Source organism: Equus asinus, chromosome X (genome assembly GCF_041296235.1).
Source record: "Equus asinus isolate D_3611 breed Donkey chromosome X, EquAss-T2T_v2, whole genome shotgun sequence".
Classification (NCBI taxonomy): Eukaryota; Metazoa; Chordata; class Mammalia; order Perissodactyla; family Equidae; genus Equus; species Equus asinus.
This window is the reverse complement of record NC_091820.1, coordinates 95,631,573-95,652,704: the sequence shown is the minus strand read 5'-3', so window position 1 is coordinate 95,652,704 and position 21,132 is coordinate 95,631,573. Positions and strand designations below refer to the sequence as shown.

Sequence of the window (21,132 nt, the reverse complement as noted above, 5' to 3'; positions counted from 1 at the left end):
TGTAAGCCTGATTACTTGTCTGCCTACTCCATCAGACTATGAACTCCCTGACAACAAGGACTATGCACTCTTATTCATCTTTCTATCTCGAACTAAGTGTTGGAGCTCCTGGAACAAAGGTATTTAGTAAGTGTGTGTTGAATTAATGAATGGATTTGCTTATATCAGAGCAAAAACCATTTCTCTGTTTTTGACTTTTCTCTCCAAAAGGACAGAGTTTTCCCACCTTATTTGGTTTTTCTCTCCAAGACAGACAAATTTGTTCAGATTATAACATATTCATTATTTCTCAGAGATCCCATCTCCTCTTCATCCTCTGCCCATATTGGTTAAATGGGTATGTATGTGGAATGGTGGTGGTCTCCATATTCAGGTTTATCACACTGAATGGTGTAGAAAGGAGCCTGGGAACCGTGGGTGGGAACAGAGGCCTCCAGGAGGATTCAGCTGGGCATGTGCACCTGCTTTTCTAGGCAGATTCGGACCAGTTGGAGGAAGGACAGCCTATCCTGATTGTTTTGGCTGTTGTGGAGGGTAAATAAACCCTCCTGTTATAGCAGCTCTGCTGTGACATTTAAAAGCTCCCTGCTTGCAAAGATTAGGTTCAGATATTGAAAATCATGACAGCAATCCTTTGGTACAATCAAAGAAAGATGTATTACTCACAGAGGTGGGGAAATCTGAGGCAAGGGGCTGGGAGGATGGCTCTCTGGGAAAAAGTCTTGGAGAGAGAGACACATACACAGAGACGCACAGAGAGAGAAGCGAGTACACAGGCATTTTATAAAAGGGAATCCCCACCGGCATGAGATTTAAAAGAGGCAGCTGCCAGCACAAAGTTTAAAAGAGGCATTGTAGGGGAGAAAGACATTTCCTCTACCTTCTCTGGGTTCTTCTGGCCAGAGAATGAATTAAATTCACATGAGACAGAATAGCAGGAGAAAATTAAACAAAGCTTTATAAGGACCACGGCCCGGGGCCTTTCTTCCCAAAGGAAGAAAGGGCACCGAAGAAGTGGGGTGCACAGAGTGGTTATATACCCCCAAACAGGATGTTTCACATATGATTGAAATGTCCCTCCCACAATAGTCACAAGATTGCCCTGTCGGCACAGCGCTTGATGGACACAGCAGGTAGTGGGTCTGCTATCTTGGCAGGTGTAGCAGGAGGCAAGTCTATTGTCTCAAGCTGGGTGGTCACAGGTGAGTGCAGCAATCAGTTCCTAGCCTAAGAAAAGATGCTTAATCCTTAAGGAAATGCCAATGGTGGTGGGCGGGGGGGGGGGGGGGGGGGGGGGGGGAGTCGCACCTTTATCTCAAGGGCCTTTTTTCTTGCCATAGGGAATATCTAAAGCAGATATACAATGCGTGCTCAATGGCCACAGTCAGGCCCTTTTGGAAAAAATAGCAAAGTCAGGCTAAATTAGGCTTACACCAAATGGCCTCCTCATGTACTCCAATATATCCTATTGATTGTCATTTCTATTTGTCAATGTATAGATGGGAGAGGCTCAGGCAAGCTGAGCAACTCACCAAAATGGCCGAGACCCCCACCCCAAATATCATATCAACCAAAAGACAAAGGAGGATGCTGGGGGTGGGGGCAGCCAGTTACAGGAGGTTAGCAGACAAGCACAATAAACAAATGCAGATTTAAGTCCTTGCCTTCCCCATTGATTAAGAGTTTCTAGAGATAAGGTCATCTCCCCTTCTTCCTGGTACAGAGGGAGATATCTTTACAGATGGAGAGTTCCTTTACAATGTAAATGTCTCTTACAAAGGGTAAGTAAATTCTATTTTTCAGTTGCTTTCCTGTCTGCAACATAATGAGCCACAAATAATCATCATGCCAAAGAGACATATCTTGGGGTGGCCAATTCCAGACCCCCACAGCATCAAGAGAGTGCATGAGCTTGTGGAGTGGGTGTGCGTGCGGGGAGCCTTATCAGGATGCCGAAGGAGGCAACAGACACAAGTAGGAAATGTGGCTTAGAGGTTGCTGGCACTAAATCAAACATACATGGGAACACACAAGATTTTTCCCGTGATCTTCACAATTTATCCCTGATGTCTGATTTAGTACAGCAGCCTACCAGGTTTCCCATAAATAAACTTATGCTTGAGAGAGAACAAATGTGCAAAGCCAGCTCAAAATAAGTAGACCAACAATTATTATAGATCCCTGTACAGAGCTGGTCACTGCAGGCAAAAGGAGATAGCCAGGAGAAGAAATCAACTGGGGCCCAGGGAATCTCTTAGAGTTCTCTTGTAATATTATTTATTATTTTGATGTGTTCTATATGGAGACCTTTGCTGTGTTATTGGCCCACCTGCAGCAGAAGGTCCCCTTTAAGGCACAAACTTCACCTTGATATGGCAGTAAGCAGCCCAATGCCAATCTTTTATCAGCTACCAAAACAGCTACAGAGACTTTTGCCACATTAATGGCTTCTAAGGCTTGAGCTGTTTGATATATATGGTCTTCCAGGAGTTGTGACATCATCTGAGGGGCCTTTATGAACTGAGTTTGTGCTCATAAATTAAGAATATCTAAATTTGTGCCTGGTATACCAAAGATTGTGATGAGGCCCAAAATAATAGGTAAAAAGATAGTTTGGTGCTTCTTTTTGTGGGAAGGCTAGATGAGAGAAGTGGATTTTCTAGTTGGATATGAGGATACCTGAGTACTAAATATGCATAAAACAAAGGTCAAGTTGCATAGAGCAGAAGGGGGAGGAATGGAGGAGTAGCATATGCGACCCTGCTGATCAAAGTGGTGCCATAGGAGAACCAGTAGCCCAAGGGGGCTGGAGGGTGGAGTTTCTCATGGGAAAATTTAGATCAGTGCAGACATGTGAGGACCAAATAGTCTTAATGGAGGGACATGGTTGTGTATAATATTGATTGATGGTGAGAGGCAGGAATGGTGTGGGGTTCATGAAGGGAAAGTTAATGAGGTCAAGAGAATGCTGGGAAGAAATGCAGGGGCCAGAAGGGGAGAGGATGATGAGTAGTTAATATGGTTATCAAACTCCTCCAAGGGGGCAGGAATTAGTTGCATAAGTGGTTGTCCAGGCTGGAACACCAGGTAGCCGGCTCAGCATCACTAGAGGTTTAGCTCTTAGGTGACATGTTGTTAGATAATGTCCAGCAGGTTGAAGAAAGTAGGAAGTGGAGATGATTATTGGGGAATATTGGAGAGTGAAGTGTGCATTATTGGACAAGGGGAAATCATAGCTACTGCAGTTATGGGGGTCACAATGGGAGGTGATGTGGGGGCAGTTATAGGGACAGTTATCATGGCCAGGCCCTAATTGTTACACATAGTAAGGGATAGAGTTTTAGGCCTTTGTGTAGGGATAGTGGACATGACGATCCCAATTCAGGTTTTAGGTACACAGGAGGAGAAATGAAATGGTCTGGCACTGATGAGAGTAAATCAGCTAACTTATGGGATACTAGCTTGCACCAAGAGGGCAGTGTATGAAAATGGAAAAGAGTGGGTCAAGAACAAATCTAAATAATCTACCAGGAGTTCCTTGATGTGGCAGGATAGATAATAGGGCCTGCCAATAGGTTTTAGTTCCTTGCAAGCTGTCCTTACATTGTGTAAGAGCGGATGTGAAATCACAGAGATAGAAATAAGCTGGACGGGTGGGATCTTCAGTTAAGCTGTCAACAATAACCACAGTGGCATCGGCATCAGCTGAGTAGCAAACAGAGGCCTGCATAGATTGAAACTGAGGGATAAGGTAGGAGGAGAGAAAGAAGAGAGAGCAGTTGGGGGAATTATAGGGGACCCAGGTCTGTATACAGGTGAGGCAGAAGAGCCAGGGCTTGAGTTTGGGAACAGAGAGGAGGTCAGAATCTTTATTTGGTGGTCTTTGGCATGAGATTGTGGTGGCAGGACATCTTGCGGTATCAGTGTCAAGGCTGAGATTGCCAACTTGTGCTGAGATCAGCATTTGAGATGTGTTTGTATACTAGGAAGAGGTTATCATCTTGAAAGGGTTGTGCTGCTAGGCTGAGGTTGTCATTCCTGAGGTGGTGGTGGGTGTCTGTGTCATTGTCTGTTACTGGCCTGTGGATGATACCTGTAAGGACTCTAGTGTGCTGAGAGCCACGAGCTCCTGACATGAATCCTGAACTAGCTTCAAGACTTTGAGGCAAAGTTTTACATTTGAAAAATTATTGCAAAAGTGGCTGAATATTTGCCTTTCGCCCCCCAGGAGTTATGGAGTAATTTCTTATGAGGAAACTGTGAACTGATTGAATATTCCAAAGAGTAGGATAAAAAGGAGCCCAAGCAGTTTGGCATTGAGCTAGAGTGGTAGAATCCCAGATCCAAACCATGAACCAAATAAGGCACAGTCAGGACAAGCAGAACCAGAATGCTCCACATTTTTAGGCCTTTTGCATATAGTCTCTGGCATGCTGGGGGTGCCTGTTTATGATGGGAATCACTGGCGTTGTCATCCTGGATCCCATGGTGGCTCCTTATTCTATGTCACTGTAATGAAGTAAATCCAGGCTGGTATCTTATTTAGTAAGGCTGGATCTGAGAACTAATTTAAGATCTTTTTTTCTTCACTGGCAGATCCACACAGTAGTAAGTATGGCATCAGGTGTGGAGACTTTTATTCCCTGCAAAGAGGAACCTCCAGTTAACTAAACTTCAAAACCATCATATTGGAGAAGAATAGCAGATTTTGGCAGAAAGCCTTCTTGTGGCATATAGAATAACCTTTTAGGGTAGGGGCAGTTTCTCAATTTTCAGTGAGCCTCATTCTATTATTTTCCCTTCATCCAGGCACCAATCCAACATGATTTGTGCCAGGATAGAAAAGGGATAGTGGAATGGGGAGATGTCATTCAGTTGAAGGTGATGGTACATTTGAGTATTGTATACAGTAGTCCCCTCTTATCTGCAGTTTCACTTTTCATGGTTTCAGTTACTCATGGTCAACTGCAGTCCAAAAATATTAAATGGAAAATTACAGAAATAAACAATTCATAAGTTTTAGATTGCACACCATTCTCAGGAGTGTGATGAAATCTCACACTGTCCAGCTGCGCCCTGCCCCTGTCTTGAATCATCCCTTTACCCAGAATATCCATGCTGTATTCGCTACCTGCCGGTTAGTCACTTAGTTGCCGTCTGAATTATCAGATCAACTGTCTCAGTATCGCTGTGCTGTGTTCAAGAAACCCTTATTTTACTTAATAATGGTTCCAAAGCACAAGAGTAGTGATGCTGCAATTCAAATATGCCAAAGAGAAGCCGTAAAGTGTTTCCTTTAAGTGAAAAGGTGAAAATTCTTGACAATAAGGAAAGAAGAAAAATCATATGCTGAGGTTGCTAAGATTTATGATAACTTTTATTATAGTATATCATTATAATTGTTCTATTTTAATATTAGCTATCGTTGTTAACATCTTACTGTGCCTAATTTACAAATTGAGCTTTATCATAGGTATGTATGTAGAGGAAAAATCATAGTCTACATAGGGTTCGGTAATATCCACGGTTTCAGGCATCCACCGGGTGTCTTGGAACATATGCCCCATGGACAAGGGGGGACTACTGTACCTAGACCTATAAGTGAGAGGTGCCCGTTTATGACTAGAATGGGGATGACAAAAGGCTAAGGAACAAAATGGCAAGTTCAAAAACAGATCCTATATATAGAAATATTTAATAAAAATTTGACTTCAAACTTCTTGCTGATTGCATGATAATTGATCAGAGTTATCTATTTTCTCTAAGCACTTATTTCCTCATCTGTGAAGTAGAAATGGAAATACACACCATATAAAAGTATAGTAACAAGTAAAAAAAAGACTGCACATAACTTAAGCAGTATTGTTCGGGGCATTTAACAAATTCTTAATATGTTAGCTGGATATATCATTACTTGTATTGCTCCTAGCCAATCTGAAGTAGAATAAAGATTAGTGGTTGAAGACCAGGGAAGTGTAATGCATTTTGTCCAATCTAGTACCCTCTCTCGGGCACTGTTATATGAAGAGACCCGTATAGACCCTCTGCTGGGAAATGGGTGTGTTGATGAAAATAATCCATAACCAATTTATAAATGAAAATTTGGGTGAGTTTACCTTCCTTCCTTCCTGAAGGAAGGGTACCAAAGAAGTGAGGTGTACAGAGTGGTTATATACCCCCAAAGAAGATGTTTCACATATGATTGAAATGTCCCTTTTACAATACTCATGAGACTGCTCTGTCAGCCCAGCAATTGATGGACACAGCAGGGGGGCAGGTCTGTTGTCTCCAGCTGGGTGGTCACAGGAGAGCACAGTAATCAGTTCCTAGCCTAAGGAAAGATGCTTATCCTTAAGGAAATGCCAATGTGGGGGGAAGTTGCACCTTTATCTTAAGGGCCTTTGTTCTTGTCTTTGGGACATAGCAAATGCTTAAGCAGACATACAATTCATGCTCACTGGCCATGTCAGGCCTTTTTGGAAAAAAAAAAAGTCAGGCCGAATTAGGTTTACACCAAATGGCTTCCTCATATACTCCAATATATCCTATTGCTTACCATTTCTATTTGTCATTTTCCACTTTTGATCTATAATCTTTTGATAGAAAGCATTGATGATCAAAATATTGTCCCTCGGCACCAGGGTGGTTGCTGCCTGCCCTGGGTCCATCATGTCCCTTGGTGCTAGGCTTTTATCTCATTTATTTGCCCAGTTGTCCACGCTGGGGGAAAATAGTGGACAAGCATAGAGGTATATATCTTAACAGAGGAAGCATTTCATATGTTATATAATTTTCAATTAATTTTAGATTGTTGTACAAACATTGTATATGTGCTTTTCCATGACACTTCAAGTTTGCATTGCATATGATCATGGAACAAGTACAGTAACAATGATAATAGTTCAACATATTTGAAAACATTAGTTTAAAATGAGTTCTTAGGCATAGTTCTTATCAGAAAAGGAAATTTTTCCAGGGTTATAAGATGGACCATCTCAAGCCATCGAGCAATCATTACTCTAGTTTGTATGATATTCTTACAACACTGAGTAAAGGAAGCAATTAGTTTGACTTTTATAACAAGTACAAGAATTCCAAGAAGTAATAGAAATAGGAATTACAATCCTGATTGAAAACGGGAACCGATACTGGAAGGAGCCAACCAAACAAATCAAACTGGGTGTAGGATCGCATAAGGCACTCACTTGTTCTTTCATGTGCTTTAGCAGAGATGACATATTGGAAGACTCATCAGGTATAGAAACATAGCATTCAGTCTGAATGATTGTATATGTACCACCTTGGGATGCAATAAGAATATCTAAAGCCATTCTGTTTTGAAGGACAGCCCTTCTCATTAAAGACATTTCAGTATTTAAATAAGGTTATTCCTGCTTGACTATCATTAAGGGCTTGTTGAGTAAATTTAGTCAGAGCTTCCATATGTAATAACGACATCTTTTAGCCCCAAAGAAGAAGCAAAGATAGCCGCTTGGTGGCCATACCAGTGGAACACTGAATGAGCCCATCTGGCCTTAAAGAGAGGGAGATTGGAAACAAGTTTTAACTCAGCCTGACTCCTTCCCTGTTTTTAAAGGAAACTCAGGGTGCAATGTTTTAGCCATTCAGGCAGTGGCCAAGGCCAGAGATTTGTTCAACATAACCATTGAGTTCCATTAGGAATCACTCGATAAATGCCTGGCCTTCAAGACCAGTCTGTTCCAAATTAATCATTTCCTTTAATTATGATAGTATTCTAAACAAATTATAAAATAGGTATACAGTTTAAGCATAACAAAGGTTTAAATGAGGAGATATAAGGTTGGGAATACAGGCCCGGTCCAGAGTCTTGGGACAGCTGTCTACAACAGATGCTGTCTTCTCCTCCTGGTATGGTCCTTTTCAACAGGGCTGCATAGAGTCTTTTATTGGATGCCTCTTCTCATAAATAAATTCTCCAGGTTATAGTCCATGATCCTTAAGGGCTGGGAGTTCTCTGTGAAAGAATCAGCTACCAGTCTTTCATTTCTTTTAGGCATCTCATTGAGACCTTGACAACAATGTAATATATCCCTTAAGCAATGTTGCTTCATATATTTCTTCATCTAATTGCATAGGCTGTTTTGTTGTTATTTCAAAAGGAGACAGCTGATGTTTACAAAAATTGTAGATCTAAGATTAAGGAGCGCTAGCACAAGAGCTTTTGGCCCTGAGGGAGTAAATGCTTCTGAAAGCCTGCCAATTAAGTTTTGGTTGTGCCATTAGTTCTTTCCACTCATCCTGAGGTTGGAGGATGGTAAGCGCAGTGGAAATGCTGCATTATTGGCCAAATATTACAAATAGATTTAATGAGTTCCCCAGTCACTGAGTAACTCGGTAGGAATGCCTCAAACAGGAATTATCCTTTTCAATAATAATTTACCTAAAGCCATTGCTCTTCTTCAAGGAAAATCCTCAACACAATGTGGGAAAATACAGATCATTACAAGATATATTTATCCTTGAGATGGTGGCATTTGGACAAAGTCCAATTGTCATACCTCAAAGGTTCCCTTAGGAAGGGGAAAGTGGCCTTGTGACTCATGAAATAGCTTCTCTGGATTATGCTTTGGGTATACAGCACAACAAGTAGAGGCTATCTGAGCCACTGTGGGAGAAAGTTTCCAAAAGTATTGTTTTCCCCTTTTGTTGCAACCTTTATATATACATATATTTTCTTCCCTGGTGATTTCCTGAGCCCATAGAAGGAAATCTTTTTACTGGGTTAACAGAGTTAATAGAAAGTAGCAGGCATCCTTGAGGCTGGACAACACATCCAGCTTGATAACATCCTTGCTTATCATTTAAGTAAGACCCATTTGTAAACCAAATTAAATAACAGAATGCAGTCGTGGTCTTCTCCCCTTGTGATGTTGAAAGCAACGTAGCAGGGTTAAAATAGTGAATACTATTTACCTACATAATATAACCTAAGAAGGTTTATCATCATTTACTTGACAATGCTTCCCATGTAATTTAGCATGCCAAAAAAGTCTAATTAGTATCCCTTCTTTATAGGAAGAGAGAACAAATTTCTTTGAGAAGTCCCGGGGTCCCTCTGAAAATTCTTAAAGAATGTCAAAATAAAGACTTCACTTGGGATATGAATTATTGGGACTTGTCAAAAATATCAAAAGATTTTAAAACACTTATTTAAACAAGACCAAGGGGTTGCTGATCTTGGCATCATGAGACAATGGCCACTGAAACAATGCTTCATAATAATATTTAACCAAAGTGACAACAGAAACAGCAAAAAAAAAACCTTAATAGAGAGACCTTTGTCTTTTTGCACATAGGAAATTACCTTAACAAAACATAGATCTTCTGTCCTTTAGGTAAACTTACTCAGAAGGAAAAACCTTTTATAACCTCCTTATCAAGAGCAGACTAAGAGTTTAAGAAAATTATCCTTTTAAGAGGGAAGGTGAAATTCTAATTTTTGTACCAGCTTACTTTTTCACATTAAAACCAACTTACTTACTTAGATTCATTTTAATCTTAGCCAGCTTGACCATGTATAAAATTCCCCAGGGTTTTACTTCCACCAACTTTTTGTCACTTTCTTTTACATTCAGAATTTGTTCAATGTCTTTCTGTTTTCCTCCTAGTACTTTAGGACAAATTTTATCTCAACCAACCAAATAAAATACTTCCATTCTTTATACTTTCTTTACTGAAAACTTACACCTTACTTTCCTTGAATACAAATACGTTTTCCTTATTAATTTGTAGTAGCTTTAATCACATATATTAGAGCTCTTTAACCTTTAACAGACCCTAGTAAACACCAAAAAGGTAAACAATTACGAATTGTCTTTTATATCAGCATTCTAAACACTTTTCATAATTTCTAGAAACATGCCACTGTACAGTAAAAGACCCGAACACTTTTAGCCTCTCTGCAATAAGAAGCCAAAAGTAGATAAACTTACATTTAATAATTAATGTCTAATATCTTATTTGGAAATGATCTAGATACTCAATGAATTTTATCATTCATTTAAATTAACCTAGCAAAACTTCAAAGTCTCAAGTTACCAAAAAGATTTTGGAAGTTATTTTAAATAGACATGCCATAAACTATAATTATTGCTAAAAGTTTATCTATAAACTCCTATTTCATTTATATCTAAATCATTTGTTCCCAATAGTGATATTTAGATTACCCGCAAAATCTTTTTGAGACATTAGACAAAATTAGTTATCATTTAAAGCTATTATTTTCCGGATACATTTCTAACAGACAATGTGAGCTTATTTGACTAGTAAACCCAGACATGCCTTTTCAATCAAACCAGCAAACTTAAATTTTCATTAACCAAAAATTAATCTATATCATGCTAACTTGAATGACATTTGGGCTAGTTCTATTTAGAAAAACTTTTTGTAAGCACTTACTTTAAGTCCATTGAACAGAGCTCTTTAGAAATTGTACCACCCGGAGGTAAAATACCACACATTCATAACATAGATATAGACACACACATACAACAGACAGATAGAACAAATATTTTCCTTAGATTTATGAGTTAGGTGTTCTCATAGCAGACTGCGGTGGAAAAACTTGTTTCCTCAGTTTTTTCCTCTTTCTTTCTTTCTTTTGGCCTTAGCAATCTGGGTTGAGATCCCCCTTTGTTAAGCAATTGCAGTCACAGCATGAAGCCAACCGGAGTTCGAGGAGAGGCTGCCCATTGGGGAACTGATCAGGCTGCTTTAGAAGCTTGATTTCTTACTTCTTTTTTAATTTTGTTTTGTTATAAAGTCCGAATAACTTCTAAGGACAGTGTAATGGGTCAGAAAATGTACTGTTTGTGAGTGTTACTCCCTATAGAAAGGTTGTAAACACTCTCTTACGTGCCTTGGTTTCTCCCTCCGGCAGTCTAAAACTGCTGTGGGGGCCAAGAGAGCAGGTGACCAGCCCATTGCGCTTCCCCGGACACGCCATAATTAATTACGGTAAACGAAAGTGGAATTCTCTATGGGACCACTACATGTCACGAAGATTGATCCTCTGATACTCCCAGTGAAGTCCTCAGTCACCTACGGACACCTTTGGGGTGGAAAAGGTGGGGAGGAGCAGACGTCCCTTTCCTTTGGAGCAGAACACATTCAGTCTCTCATTTCTCTATCAAGCAGTTTGTTCAGACTTTATAAACACAATTCTTTCCAATTTTAAAGCCAGATTAAAAGGTCGGCCTGCCCCATTCACTCCAAAGTTCCTCTAGGCTCCTCTGGCCTAGGAAATTCCTCCTAGGTTCCTCTTACCTAGGGTGTGCACCTAGTCCTAAGACCTTAACCAGCTCATATAAACTCTTAGACCGTCAACTTAGAATAAGGAGGTCCAGGTTTCAGGAGAACTCACCAGGGTCACCTGAAGAATGCAGTGATCTGGGGGGCTCAATGGGCCCCTATTGGTACTGAATGCCAGTTCAGTATAGATTCCAGGTGGTCTCCGGTGGGTTTCTTTGAAATCCTGGCGTGACTACACCAAGAAATGTTGACGAAAATAATCCATAACCAGTCTATAAATGAAAATTTGGGTGAGTTTATTCTGAGTCAAAATGTGAGGACCATGGCCTGGGGCCTTCCTTCCCAAAGGAAGGAAGGGCACCAAATAAGTGAGGTGTACAGAGTGGTTATATACCCCCAAAGAAGATGTTTCACATATGATTGAAATGTCCCTTTTACAATACTCATGAGACTGCTCTGTCAGCCCAGCAATTGATGGACACAGCAGGGGGGCAGGTCTGTTGTCTCCAGCTGGGTGGTCACAGGAGAGCACAGTAATCAGTTCCTAGCCTAAGGAAAGATGCTTATCCTTAAGGAAATGCCAATGTGGGGGGAAGTTGCACCTTTAACTTAAGGGCCTTTGTTCTTGTCTTTGGGACATAGCAAATGCTTAAGCAGATAAACAATGTATGCTCACTGGCCATGTCAGGCCCTTTTGGAAAAAACAAAGTCAGGCCGAATTAGGTTTACACCAAATGGCTTCCTCATATACTCCAATATATCCTATTGCTTGCCATTTCTATTTGTCAGGTGGTCTGGGAAGTTTCTTGGTGGCTGAAGTGAAACTGGTCATCTCTGGTTGTAGGTGGTTCACATCCTGGCATGCACTACTTCAGTCTGCATCCAGGCCACTGTCCCAGGGTCCCTAAGTCCCTGCATACTGTGATCTCTTTGCTCTGACTGTAGGCCTTTTACATCCACTGATTCTATCAGCACCATGTGATAATATAGCCACTCAGTAAATGCAAAATTGTATTATTTGCATTCATAATAATAATGTAAGAGAGGAAAAGAGGTTGTCACTGAACATGGCTATTAATTGTAGTTTTTTTCTATACTTTTTCACAATCTATATTTAAAATAAATTGCAATAGATATTGTTTGTCATAGGTCAGTGCCATCTGATGAAGAAATCCAAAATTGCAGCTTGGATATCACATAGCCAGTAGCAGGGAGTTGAGGGGGCAAGAGTGGATTTTGTGTGGTACAGGATAATCAGGCAGAACACTCAAAGACTAAGCCACGTGAAAAAACGTATTCTTTAGCCCGTCTCTCAGCTAACAAGAAAGGGGTGTGTGTGTGAAAGAGAGAGAGATCAGGAGTGTTCAGGAGCTAGAGACATACTAAGAGAATCTATGGTATTATATATTATATTATTAAAATATATATACATATACTATACATAAACACTATATATATACTATGATATATGATTGAACAAAAAATGCAGTCTTTTGTAAAAGGTGCTTATAACCTCATTTTTTCTGTCAATGATATATATATTTAACATCTTTGAATGTAAAGGAAATAACATTTATACAAAATTGTTTTTCTGATTCAATTTAGAACCCAATTTATCTTACAGTTTAAAAATTTATATCAATTTCTTTTTCTGATGAGCAAATTAATATATTTAGGGCAAAAAACACTAAGCAAGGAGAAATATATCTGTGTAAGAGGAAATTTTTTATGTTGCCACCTCTTATCCTGCCATATCACAAGATAAACCTACAGCATTACTTGGATGTATAGTCTCCAGATTAATGTGTGTGTGTGCATACATAACCTACATTATTTTTGTTAGTGGCTACTCCCTTCAAGTAACCATTTTGTTAGTGTTAACTGTAGGCTTCTAACAGGAACTGGTTGAGGACAATTGGCTAGGTTGTTTTGTCTACTTGATTGTTTAGTAACTCTTCTGTGGTAGATGCTTTCTAGTGAGTGTTGATATGCAATACAAAGATATTCATTTTTTGCCTACTCCCATTAGTTCATCCACATGCCTCCTCCCCAGACTTTCTTGTACTGGATATTCCAATCTTTCACCTTCCAAGACCTGACCAACTTGGCAAGTCATTTTCCACAGCCTGTGAGTTCATTCAACCAAGGTGAATGACCAGATGCTCTCCCCACAGCTATGCACATTGGGAAGATTTACCTTTAAAATGGATGTCTTTCAGGGATACCTCTGAGGGCGGCTTAGTGCTGTAGCATTCCATTTTCAGCTTGCATGGCATACTGGGCCAACCCGTACATGAATCAGGCTTGGTCAGTTTCTTTCCCCATCAGCTCGTCATAAAGGATCTCCCATGGCTGTTAAGTGTGATTGAGACCTGAGGTTATGATACAACAGTTTTGATCACTAGATAGCCTGAGCTGCCCCCTCCAGTAGTTTAACTGTGCTTTTTGGACCTGCCTATGCCCAATCCCAGCCATACCACTTCCAATTTATGATGAATTGTTGCTGGGGCCACTCAAGCTTATGATTTTGTGGGTCTGACAGTATCCAGCTCATGATGGGAAATTCTAACTGTATGTTCACCTGGTGTCGAAAGTTCAGGTACTCTGTCTCTTTCAAGGCCCAATAACAAGCCAGGGCCTCTTTTTTGAAGGATGTCTAATTCTTCATTGCAGATGGCATGGCCTTGCTCCAGAACATGAGAGATTATGTTGTAAATCTCCTGTTGAGGTTTGCCATGAATTCCACATGTCATCTGTTCCTTCCACATGTACCTCTAATACCATAGGGTCTATTGGGTCATATGGCCCAAGCAGCAGGGCTGCTTACACCTCAACTTGGACCTACTGCAGAGCCTTTTGCTACTTTAGGCCCCACTCAAAGTTGGTACCTTTGCATACCACTCAGTAAATGAGCCAGAATAGTATTTCCACGTTTGAATATGCTGCCTCCACAATCTGAAGAAGTCTATCAAGTTTGTAATCTATCTTACTGGATGGTGGATGGCTGCAAATGCTATGAGTTTTATGTTTTCATAGAGTTGTCCTAGTATGCCCAAGACCAGAAAACCCCTGAAAACTTCACTGACGGGAATCTGTGATGGTTTCATCTCCCACCCTCTGGAGCACATGTGTTTTACTAAGGACTCAAATGTACCTGTCAGTTCTTTCTTATCTGATCCAGTCAACAGTGGACCAAAGCGGTGTTCTGCAGAATGTCTATGTGTTCCACATCTCTTCAAACTATGTTATAACAGAATTGGGTGTAAACATATCCCTGAGATAAAGCCATAAATCAATTCTGTTGTCCAAATCATGTGATGAATTAAATGGGAAAACGATGGGTATCATTACCCCTACATCCCTTAAGCCTTTAGGGGAGGCTCAAATTTCTGTCACTCCCCACAGGATTTTGTATGTTTTTTTGTTTACTGTCTTGGCTGGAGCGGCAGCAGTTTCAGAGACTTCCACTTAGATTTCCACAGAATGACAGCCTTTTCCTCACAGGCTAAGGAACCAATGTGGAGGTTCTGCCACCTGCCATGTATATCCATTCTAATTATATATTTGTGGATTAGAGAGATTACAAGCAGATCGTTTCATGGACTCGTTAGAACAACAGTGAGCCAGACCTGGACGGATTCAGTGGAACCACAGTGCGTCAGACCTGGGCTAATTCATATGCCCCCTCTCTGATAGAGGGCCATGATTATGCTTCAGGCCTTCAGGCGTCAATGTCAACTAGAACCCCATGTCCAAAAGCCTAAAAATGTGTGGGTAATTTTTCCCCAGTGTACATTTAGCTAAGTAAATGGCCATAGGTTTCTTTGACGAAGGACTCTGTGAACCATTACTATATAAACTTGCTATAGAGTTGCAAGATCCTTCCTTTTCGGGACCTGACATCTGTGCTAGAGGTTGACAAGACAAAACAGTCAGGGGAGTAGGTCTTTCGGATTGAGTACTAAAGTGAGAGTCAGTAGGTGTGTGTCCCATAGTCAGATCCAACAGTCTTTTTAGCACCTGAAGTAGGTCACATCTTCTCTGATCATGTTCAGTACTCAATAAATGCCAACTCTTATTATTATAATGGATTAACTGTCTTGTGGTGCTTTGGAGTAGTTCTGGAATACAACACCCTATAAAAATATTCAGATGCTAACCCAAACACTTCTAGAATGGATCTATTTATTTTAAAAGAAAATCTTTCCTGAAGAAAAGACTTGTGGTGAGTAGCTCTGTTGAAGAGTAGTTCAAAGAATTGTATTTGGTCTATTCAGTACACACACACACTCACACTCACACCCCAGATATCATCAAGCTAAATTCTCAGACCCTTCTTTTAGCATAAATCTCACATTCTTTAATTGTGTTAAGTATTTTTAAAATGCCCACATGAAATATACCCTTTAGCAATAACAAAAAAAAATGGCTACAGTGACATTTATTCTGACATTCTTTACATCTAGAAAATAATTATTAGCTGGGTGGTAAAATTAGTTCTAAATTTTAAAAATCTTCCAATGCACACTATTAGTTGTGTGATTACTTTTATTTAACTTCATTGTCACTTGAACGCAGAGAATAGTCTAGCTGAAAGAACCACTCTAGACAGGACCTAAGAGGGCAGCTGATATCTCATAAAGCAAGAGCTTCATGGTGATATAAAGAGGATGGGTAATATAAAATGTAAAAATCAGAGGTCAGGAAAGCACATAAAACAAGAGGAAATTGGTTGCTGAAATCATTCCCTGACTCCAAACTCCACTGGGTGAGTAAGTGCTCAATACCTAAATGTGTTCTTCCATTAACCAATCATAGAAGATAAACTTAGGTTATGAAAAAATATTTCCCTATAATTCTCAAACACTGAGAAGTTTCTTGAACTTTCTAGATGTTTATGTAGCATAGGAAGCATTAAGAGTGACTCTGAAAGAGATCTGGATGCTAAATCACATGGTAGGATGTTCCCTTCAGACCATCTGTAGGCTGACAAGAAAGGTCTGTGTCTGTGTGTGTGTGTGTTTGTGTGATGGGGGTGGTGAGCAGAGAACAAGAATGAGAATATATGAAGGTATATACTTTGAGACAAATACATTAGGCATACACAGATATATTTTCTGCATATACTTCTATAACATCAATTCCCAATCAGATACATCCTATGCCACCATAAGTTTATTTATAATTATTACTGCTTAAACAATGGAGAAATATATGAATTATATTATATTTTCATCTTAACCCTGATTAACCACGAGCTATCTACTCTTGTGTCTTTCTTATTTGTATATCTCAATGTGTCTATTTGTTTTCTTTAATTTTAGTATTGTTGAACAACTTTGGATTTTTCTTGTTTTGAAGAAGATTAGCCCTGAGCTAACATCTGCTGCCAATCCTCCTCTTTTTGCTGAGGAAGACTGGCCCTGAACTAACATCCATGCCCATCTTCCTCTACTTTATATGTCGGCCATCTGCCACAGCATGGCTTGCCAAGCAGTGCCATGTCCGCACCCGGGATCCAAACTGGTGAACCCTGGGCCACAGAAGTGAAACGTGCAAACTTAACTGCTGCGCCACCAGGCCGGCTCAACTTTGGATGTTTGATTGCCATTGTTTTTCACCTTTGATTTATTTGTGATAAAATTGAACATCATTGTTCTACTTAGTCAGATTCATTTTTATGTCAATCATATTAGTGACATGCCACTAAATTACGTTCTAATTATTTCTTCTATTTTATGATGCATTTAAATGTGTTGTGTTTGGTGATAATGAATTTTTCATTTCCCATATTAATCCAAACAAAGCATATTATGTCTGACTGTAAAAATAATGAAAGGATCACTGGTATGCTTTGTTTATTTACTGATTGCTCAGATATGCAAAAATATGCTCCCTTTTTTCTTTTTGACACCTCTGACCTCCATTTTAGACCCACTTCCACACTCCTTCCACTCCCATCTTCTTTCTATGATTTGGGGAGTCAGTAGCTAAAACTCATTTCAGCCAATATAGTTCACTCCCTGTGGTCCAGTGATGTAAACAGACTGTTTCAGTTGCTAAATTATAAACCACGGAAAAGTTAGTTATAACCATGAGGCTGAGTTTGCATTCTTTAAATGGGATTAATGAGCCCAACATAACATCATTTTGTAAGAAGACTGGGAAATTATGGGAAGCATCTAGCCCATAGGAGGCTTTCATCAATTGTTACTCTGCCACATTCCACTTCCTCTCTCCTGTGAAAGAAATTATTTTGGCATTCGCTTAATAGCATTACTGTCATAGAGAGCAACGATAAGTATAAGAGGAAGAAAGGAAAGTATGTGCTTATTGTAAGTCTATGACTGCGACTTGGTGGCATTTTTTGGCATGTCACCAAATGGAGTTGGGGAACATGGAGAAAATTAACTGATTACTTTCTTTGGTTTCATGCATTATCCTCTCCCCACTTTTTACTGTTTTACTGAACAGAAGACACATAATTTTCCATGGAGCCTAAGAAGAAAGAAGTAATCCCATAATTTAATAAATATTTGGTGACTGCTAGGGTCCAAAGACAGGAAATTGTAACTGCCACACAAAGATCAGGGGGCTATGTAAAACCACTGCTTATAGGTCCTCCAAAGCCTTTGGGTGCAAGGCTTGCAGAAAGCTGAGGCCACTGCAAAAACTCATGTTTTATATCTGTTGGAGTCCATGTAAAGAATGGCTTTTATTTCTATTCTATTTAAATTGTGATACATGTGTATATCATTGGTGGGACCTAAACCATATTCAGAATCCTGCTGGCCAAGAAGTCTGAGAAATGTAATTCATAGGCTTCCAGCTTCAGAACATGGGAGAGAGCATGGAAGGGGGTGGAAAGACTTCCCAGTGCTAGCTGATAATATCTGGAAAAGTTCCCTGAGTTTTATTCCTCTAACCTTTCTGATTATTTAAAATACTTGAGTCTCTATATTAAATCTTTTCTGTTTGAAATACCTAGTGCAGTTCCTCTTTTGCTGACTGAATCCTGAGTGATGCATAATCCCCAGAGAGTCTGATTGAATAGTTCTTACACAAGTGGACTGTGATTCATATTTTGAGAAACAATGCTTTTGAGGGATTCCCCCTCCCACATTGAAAGGAATAAAATTGAAGGGAATGAAATTACATTGAAAGGAATAAAATTACAAATACCTACTGGCTATTTCAGTGGAATTTTTCTTGTGCATGACCTATCCAGTAATTTCTTTGATGAGTAAATGTTGTACTTACAGAGGGACGGGATAGAAGATTAGAGAAACCACCCAATAACTCAGGAAATCTTAGATAAATTACTGAACCACAAAAACAACATCAAGTTATGTTCATAAGAGCCCAGCACTCTAAGTCTCTGAATTTACTATTCAGCTCCAGCCAGTTGTTGCCAGTCAGTAACACACAGTCAATACTGCCAAATCTTCAAATGCTTTTAAGAGACTTTTTTTCCCCATGAAATGCCCCTTTAAAATGTTGACAAGAAAGTAAATAAACAATTGTGCAGTTAAAACATATGTGTGGGCCTTAGGGACCTAGGCCTAGGGACCACTGGTTTGTGACATTTGTCCTAGGACTCTACCATGCTGGAGCATGAGGAGTCAAAAATAAAACAAACTGTCTTTTGTCTCAAAATGGTCCCGTGCTATTAAGAAGAGAGGCACACAATACAAATATGCTCAAGATATAGGTGTAGCACAGATGGGGGTAGAATTAAGTCTAAGCAGAGACAGAGGAGGTTATCTCGAGGAAGTGATGTATTATCTGGGTTTCAAGAGATGTATAGGGGTCCATTAGGCAGGTGCCTAATGTGGAGAAAGGGGCATTTCAGGAAGAGGGAACAACATATACAATAACACTGCATCATGAAATAATATTTTTCAGAGGAATCTGTAAGAAGATTTAATATTGCTGAATCATAAAGTAAAAACAGAGTGGCGAGGTGGGGGCAATGGAAAGAGGATGAGATCAAGGAAGTGAGAGGGGACGCTAGTAGTGTGAAGATGTGCCCTTTGACTATCCAATAAGCAATAGGGAGCCAGTGATATATGGCAGCAATATGGAAGTAGATTGGAGGGATTCAGATCAGAGGAAAGGAGATGAGTGAGACAGATGCTATAGTTCCAACAAGAGATGATGAGGACTTGAAATAGGGCAACAGAAGTGACTGGAAATGAGAGCATACCCAAGAGAAACTTTTGCACAGATGCTCCAGGACACATGTCCATCAACAGGGAAATGGATGGGATACTGTACGGCATTGACAGTGAATGAATTACAGCTACCTGGATGAATCTTAGAAACAAAACTTTTAGTGAAAGAAACAACTCCCAAAATGCTACCTAGAAAAAGATACAAACTTTGTGAAATTGGAAAACAATCAAAACTAAACAACATTGTTTAGTCATACATCTATGCGATAAGCATATATGAAAAAAAAGCATGGAAATAATAAATATAAATCAAGATACTGGTTTATTTGGGAGGGAAGCTGGGGAAAAGATGGTGAGGAGATTTAAATTATCAGTGATATTCTAGTTTTTCGGTTGGGTACCAGATTTACAGGTTTTTATTATAACTTAGATGGGTAGATTGATAGATAGGCAGTCATTTACGGCTGCAATGAAAATATGTTACGACCAAGGCTTCTGCTTATTTCTGTCCTCTCTCCTGAGGGTTATAAGAAAGACAGGAGAAGATACATTTTAAAGATATTTTGGAGGCAGAATCAATTGGTTTCCAGTCATTTTTTTCCTAAAATTGGTTTTAGATTAGCTCCTCCTAGGGAAAGAGCCTCTCCACTGTGTGGGGCCCACGTGCTTTCACATCCCGCGCTTTTTACCCTTTGCCCTCGGCCATCATCGCTCCCCCTGGAAAGACAAGCTGGTGACGCCAAGCAGTGGGAGTAGGGGAGGGGCCGCCCGAGGGCCTAAAGCGTTCCTATTGGTGGAGAGAAGGAGCGAGAACGAGACTTGAGCTGAAGCCAGGAAGAGGGGCGAAAGGGGTGGAGCTACGCGGGGCGGGGCTAGGCAGGGCGTGGCCAATCGGGGCGGGGCCAGTCAGGGGCTGGGCTAAAGGAGCTCAACGGGAGCGAGGCGCAAGTGCGATTGTCCGCGTCTCGCTGCGATGGCGGCGGCGCGGAGCACAGTCGGGCCGTTGGCGGCAGAGTCTTCCCCTCAGGAAGCTACCGTCTCTGCCGCCTCCTTCTTCTCCTACACCGCCTGCGCGGCGGCTGCGGCGGCGGCGGCAGTGATTGTGCCTGCCTCCTCCGCCACCTCCACCCCTGCCTGCCTGCCTGCCAGTGGCTGTGGCGACGGCGGCGGCGGCTTTGGAGGCTCCACTATGGCGGCGGCGGGGAGGGGGGGCAGTAGTTTTAAAGTAGACACCCGCCCTTGCCTCAGAGAAGGTGAGTTCCCGTCCCGGGGTGTGGGGGCGGCCCCATCTCCTTCGCTGCCTCTCTTCGGCCCGTCCGAGATCGGACTGGGCGCGGTTCGCCACCGCCCCACCCCCCACCTGCTGTGGCGCAGTAAAGGCCAAGCTCGCCCCGCCCCGCCGTATTAGCCCCGAAGTGTGTAAGACGACCGAAGCAGAGAGGGGCTTCCCTACTTCTCCCCCGCCCCCCGAAAAGGATGGGAGCCCCCAGGAAAAGGAACTGCAGGTATTCACAAGGCAGGAGTTTGAAGGGAAAAAAAAAATTACCACATAATTTCTCTCCCAGCCAGGGCGCCTTAGAAAGCTCTAGGAAGCTGAGGTGTGATTTGGTAAAAGAGGAGGCAAGGGAGAAGTACCGTGGAACTAGGAAGTCAGGAGAAGCGAAGG

The 21,132-nt window shown here is 40.9% G+C and overlaps 1 protein-coding gene across 11 annotated transcripts in view; it reads left to right on the top strand.

The window, feature by feature from the left end:
* Positions 1–21,132, top strand: part of ZMAT1 (zinc finger matrin-type 1) — a 199,655-nt gene that overhangs the window by 136,301 nt on the left and 42,222 nt on the right. For 3 of the 11 annotated variants that reach the window (XM_070502292.1, XM_044763296.2, XM_044763295.2), the window contains exon 1: positions 20,379–20,719. The exons of 2 other annotated variants lie outside the window; for them this stretch is intronic. In XM_070502292.1, the coding sequence (XP_070358393.1) occupies positions 20,440–20,719 (280 nt within the window). In that variant the 5' untranslated portion in view covers positions 20,379–20,439. Of the gene's footprint in view, positions 1–20,377; positions 20,720–20,780; positions 20,972–21,132 lie in introns of those variants that run through there. 6 more of the 11 variants (XM_070502290.1, XM_044763297.2, XM_014831389.3 and 3 more) reach the window with 4 other exon arrangements.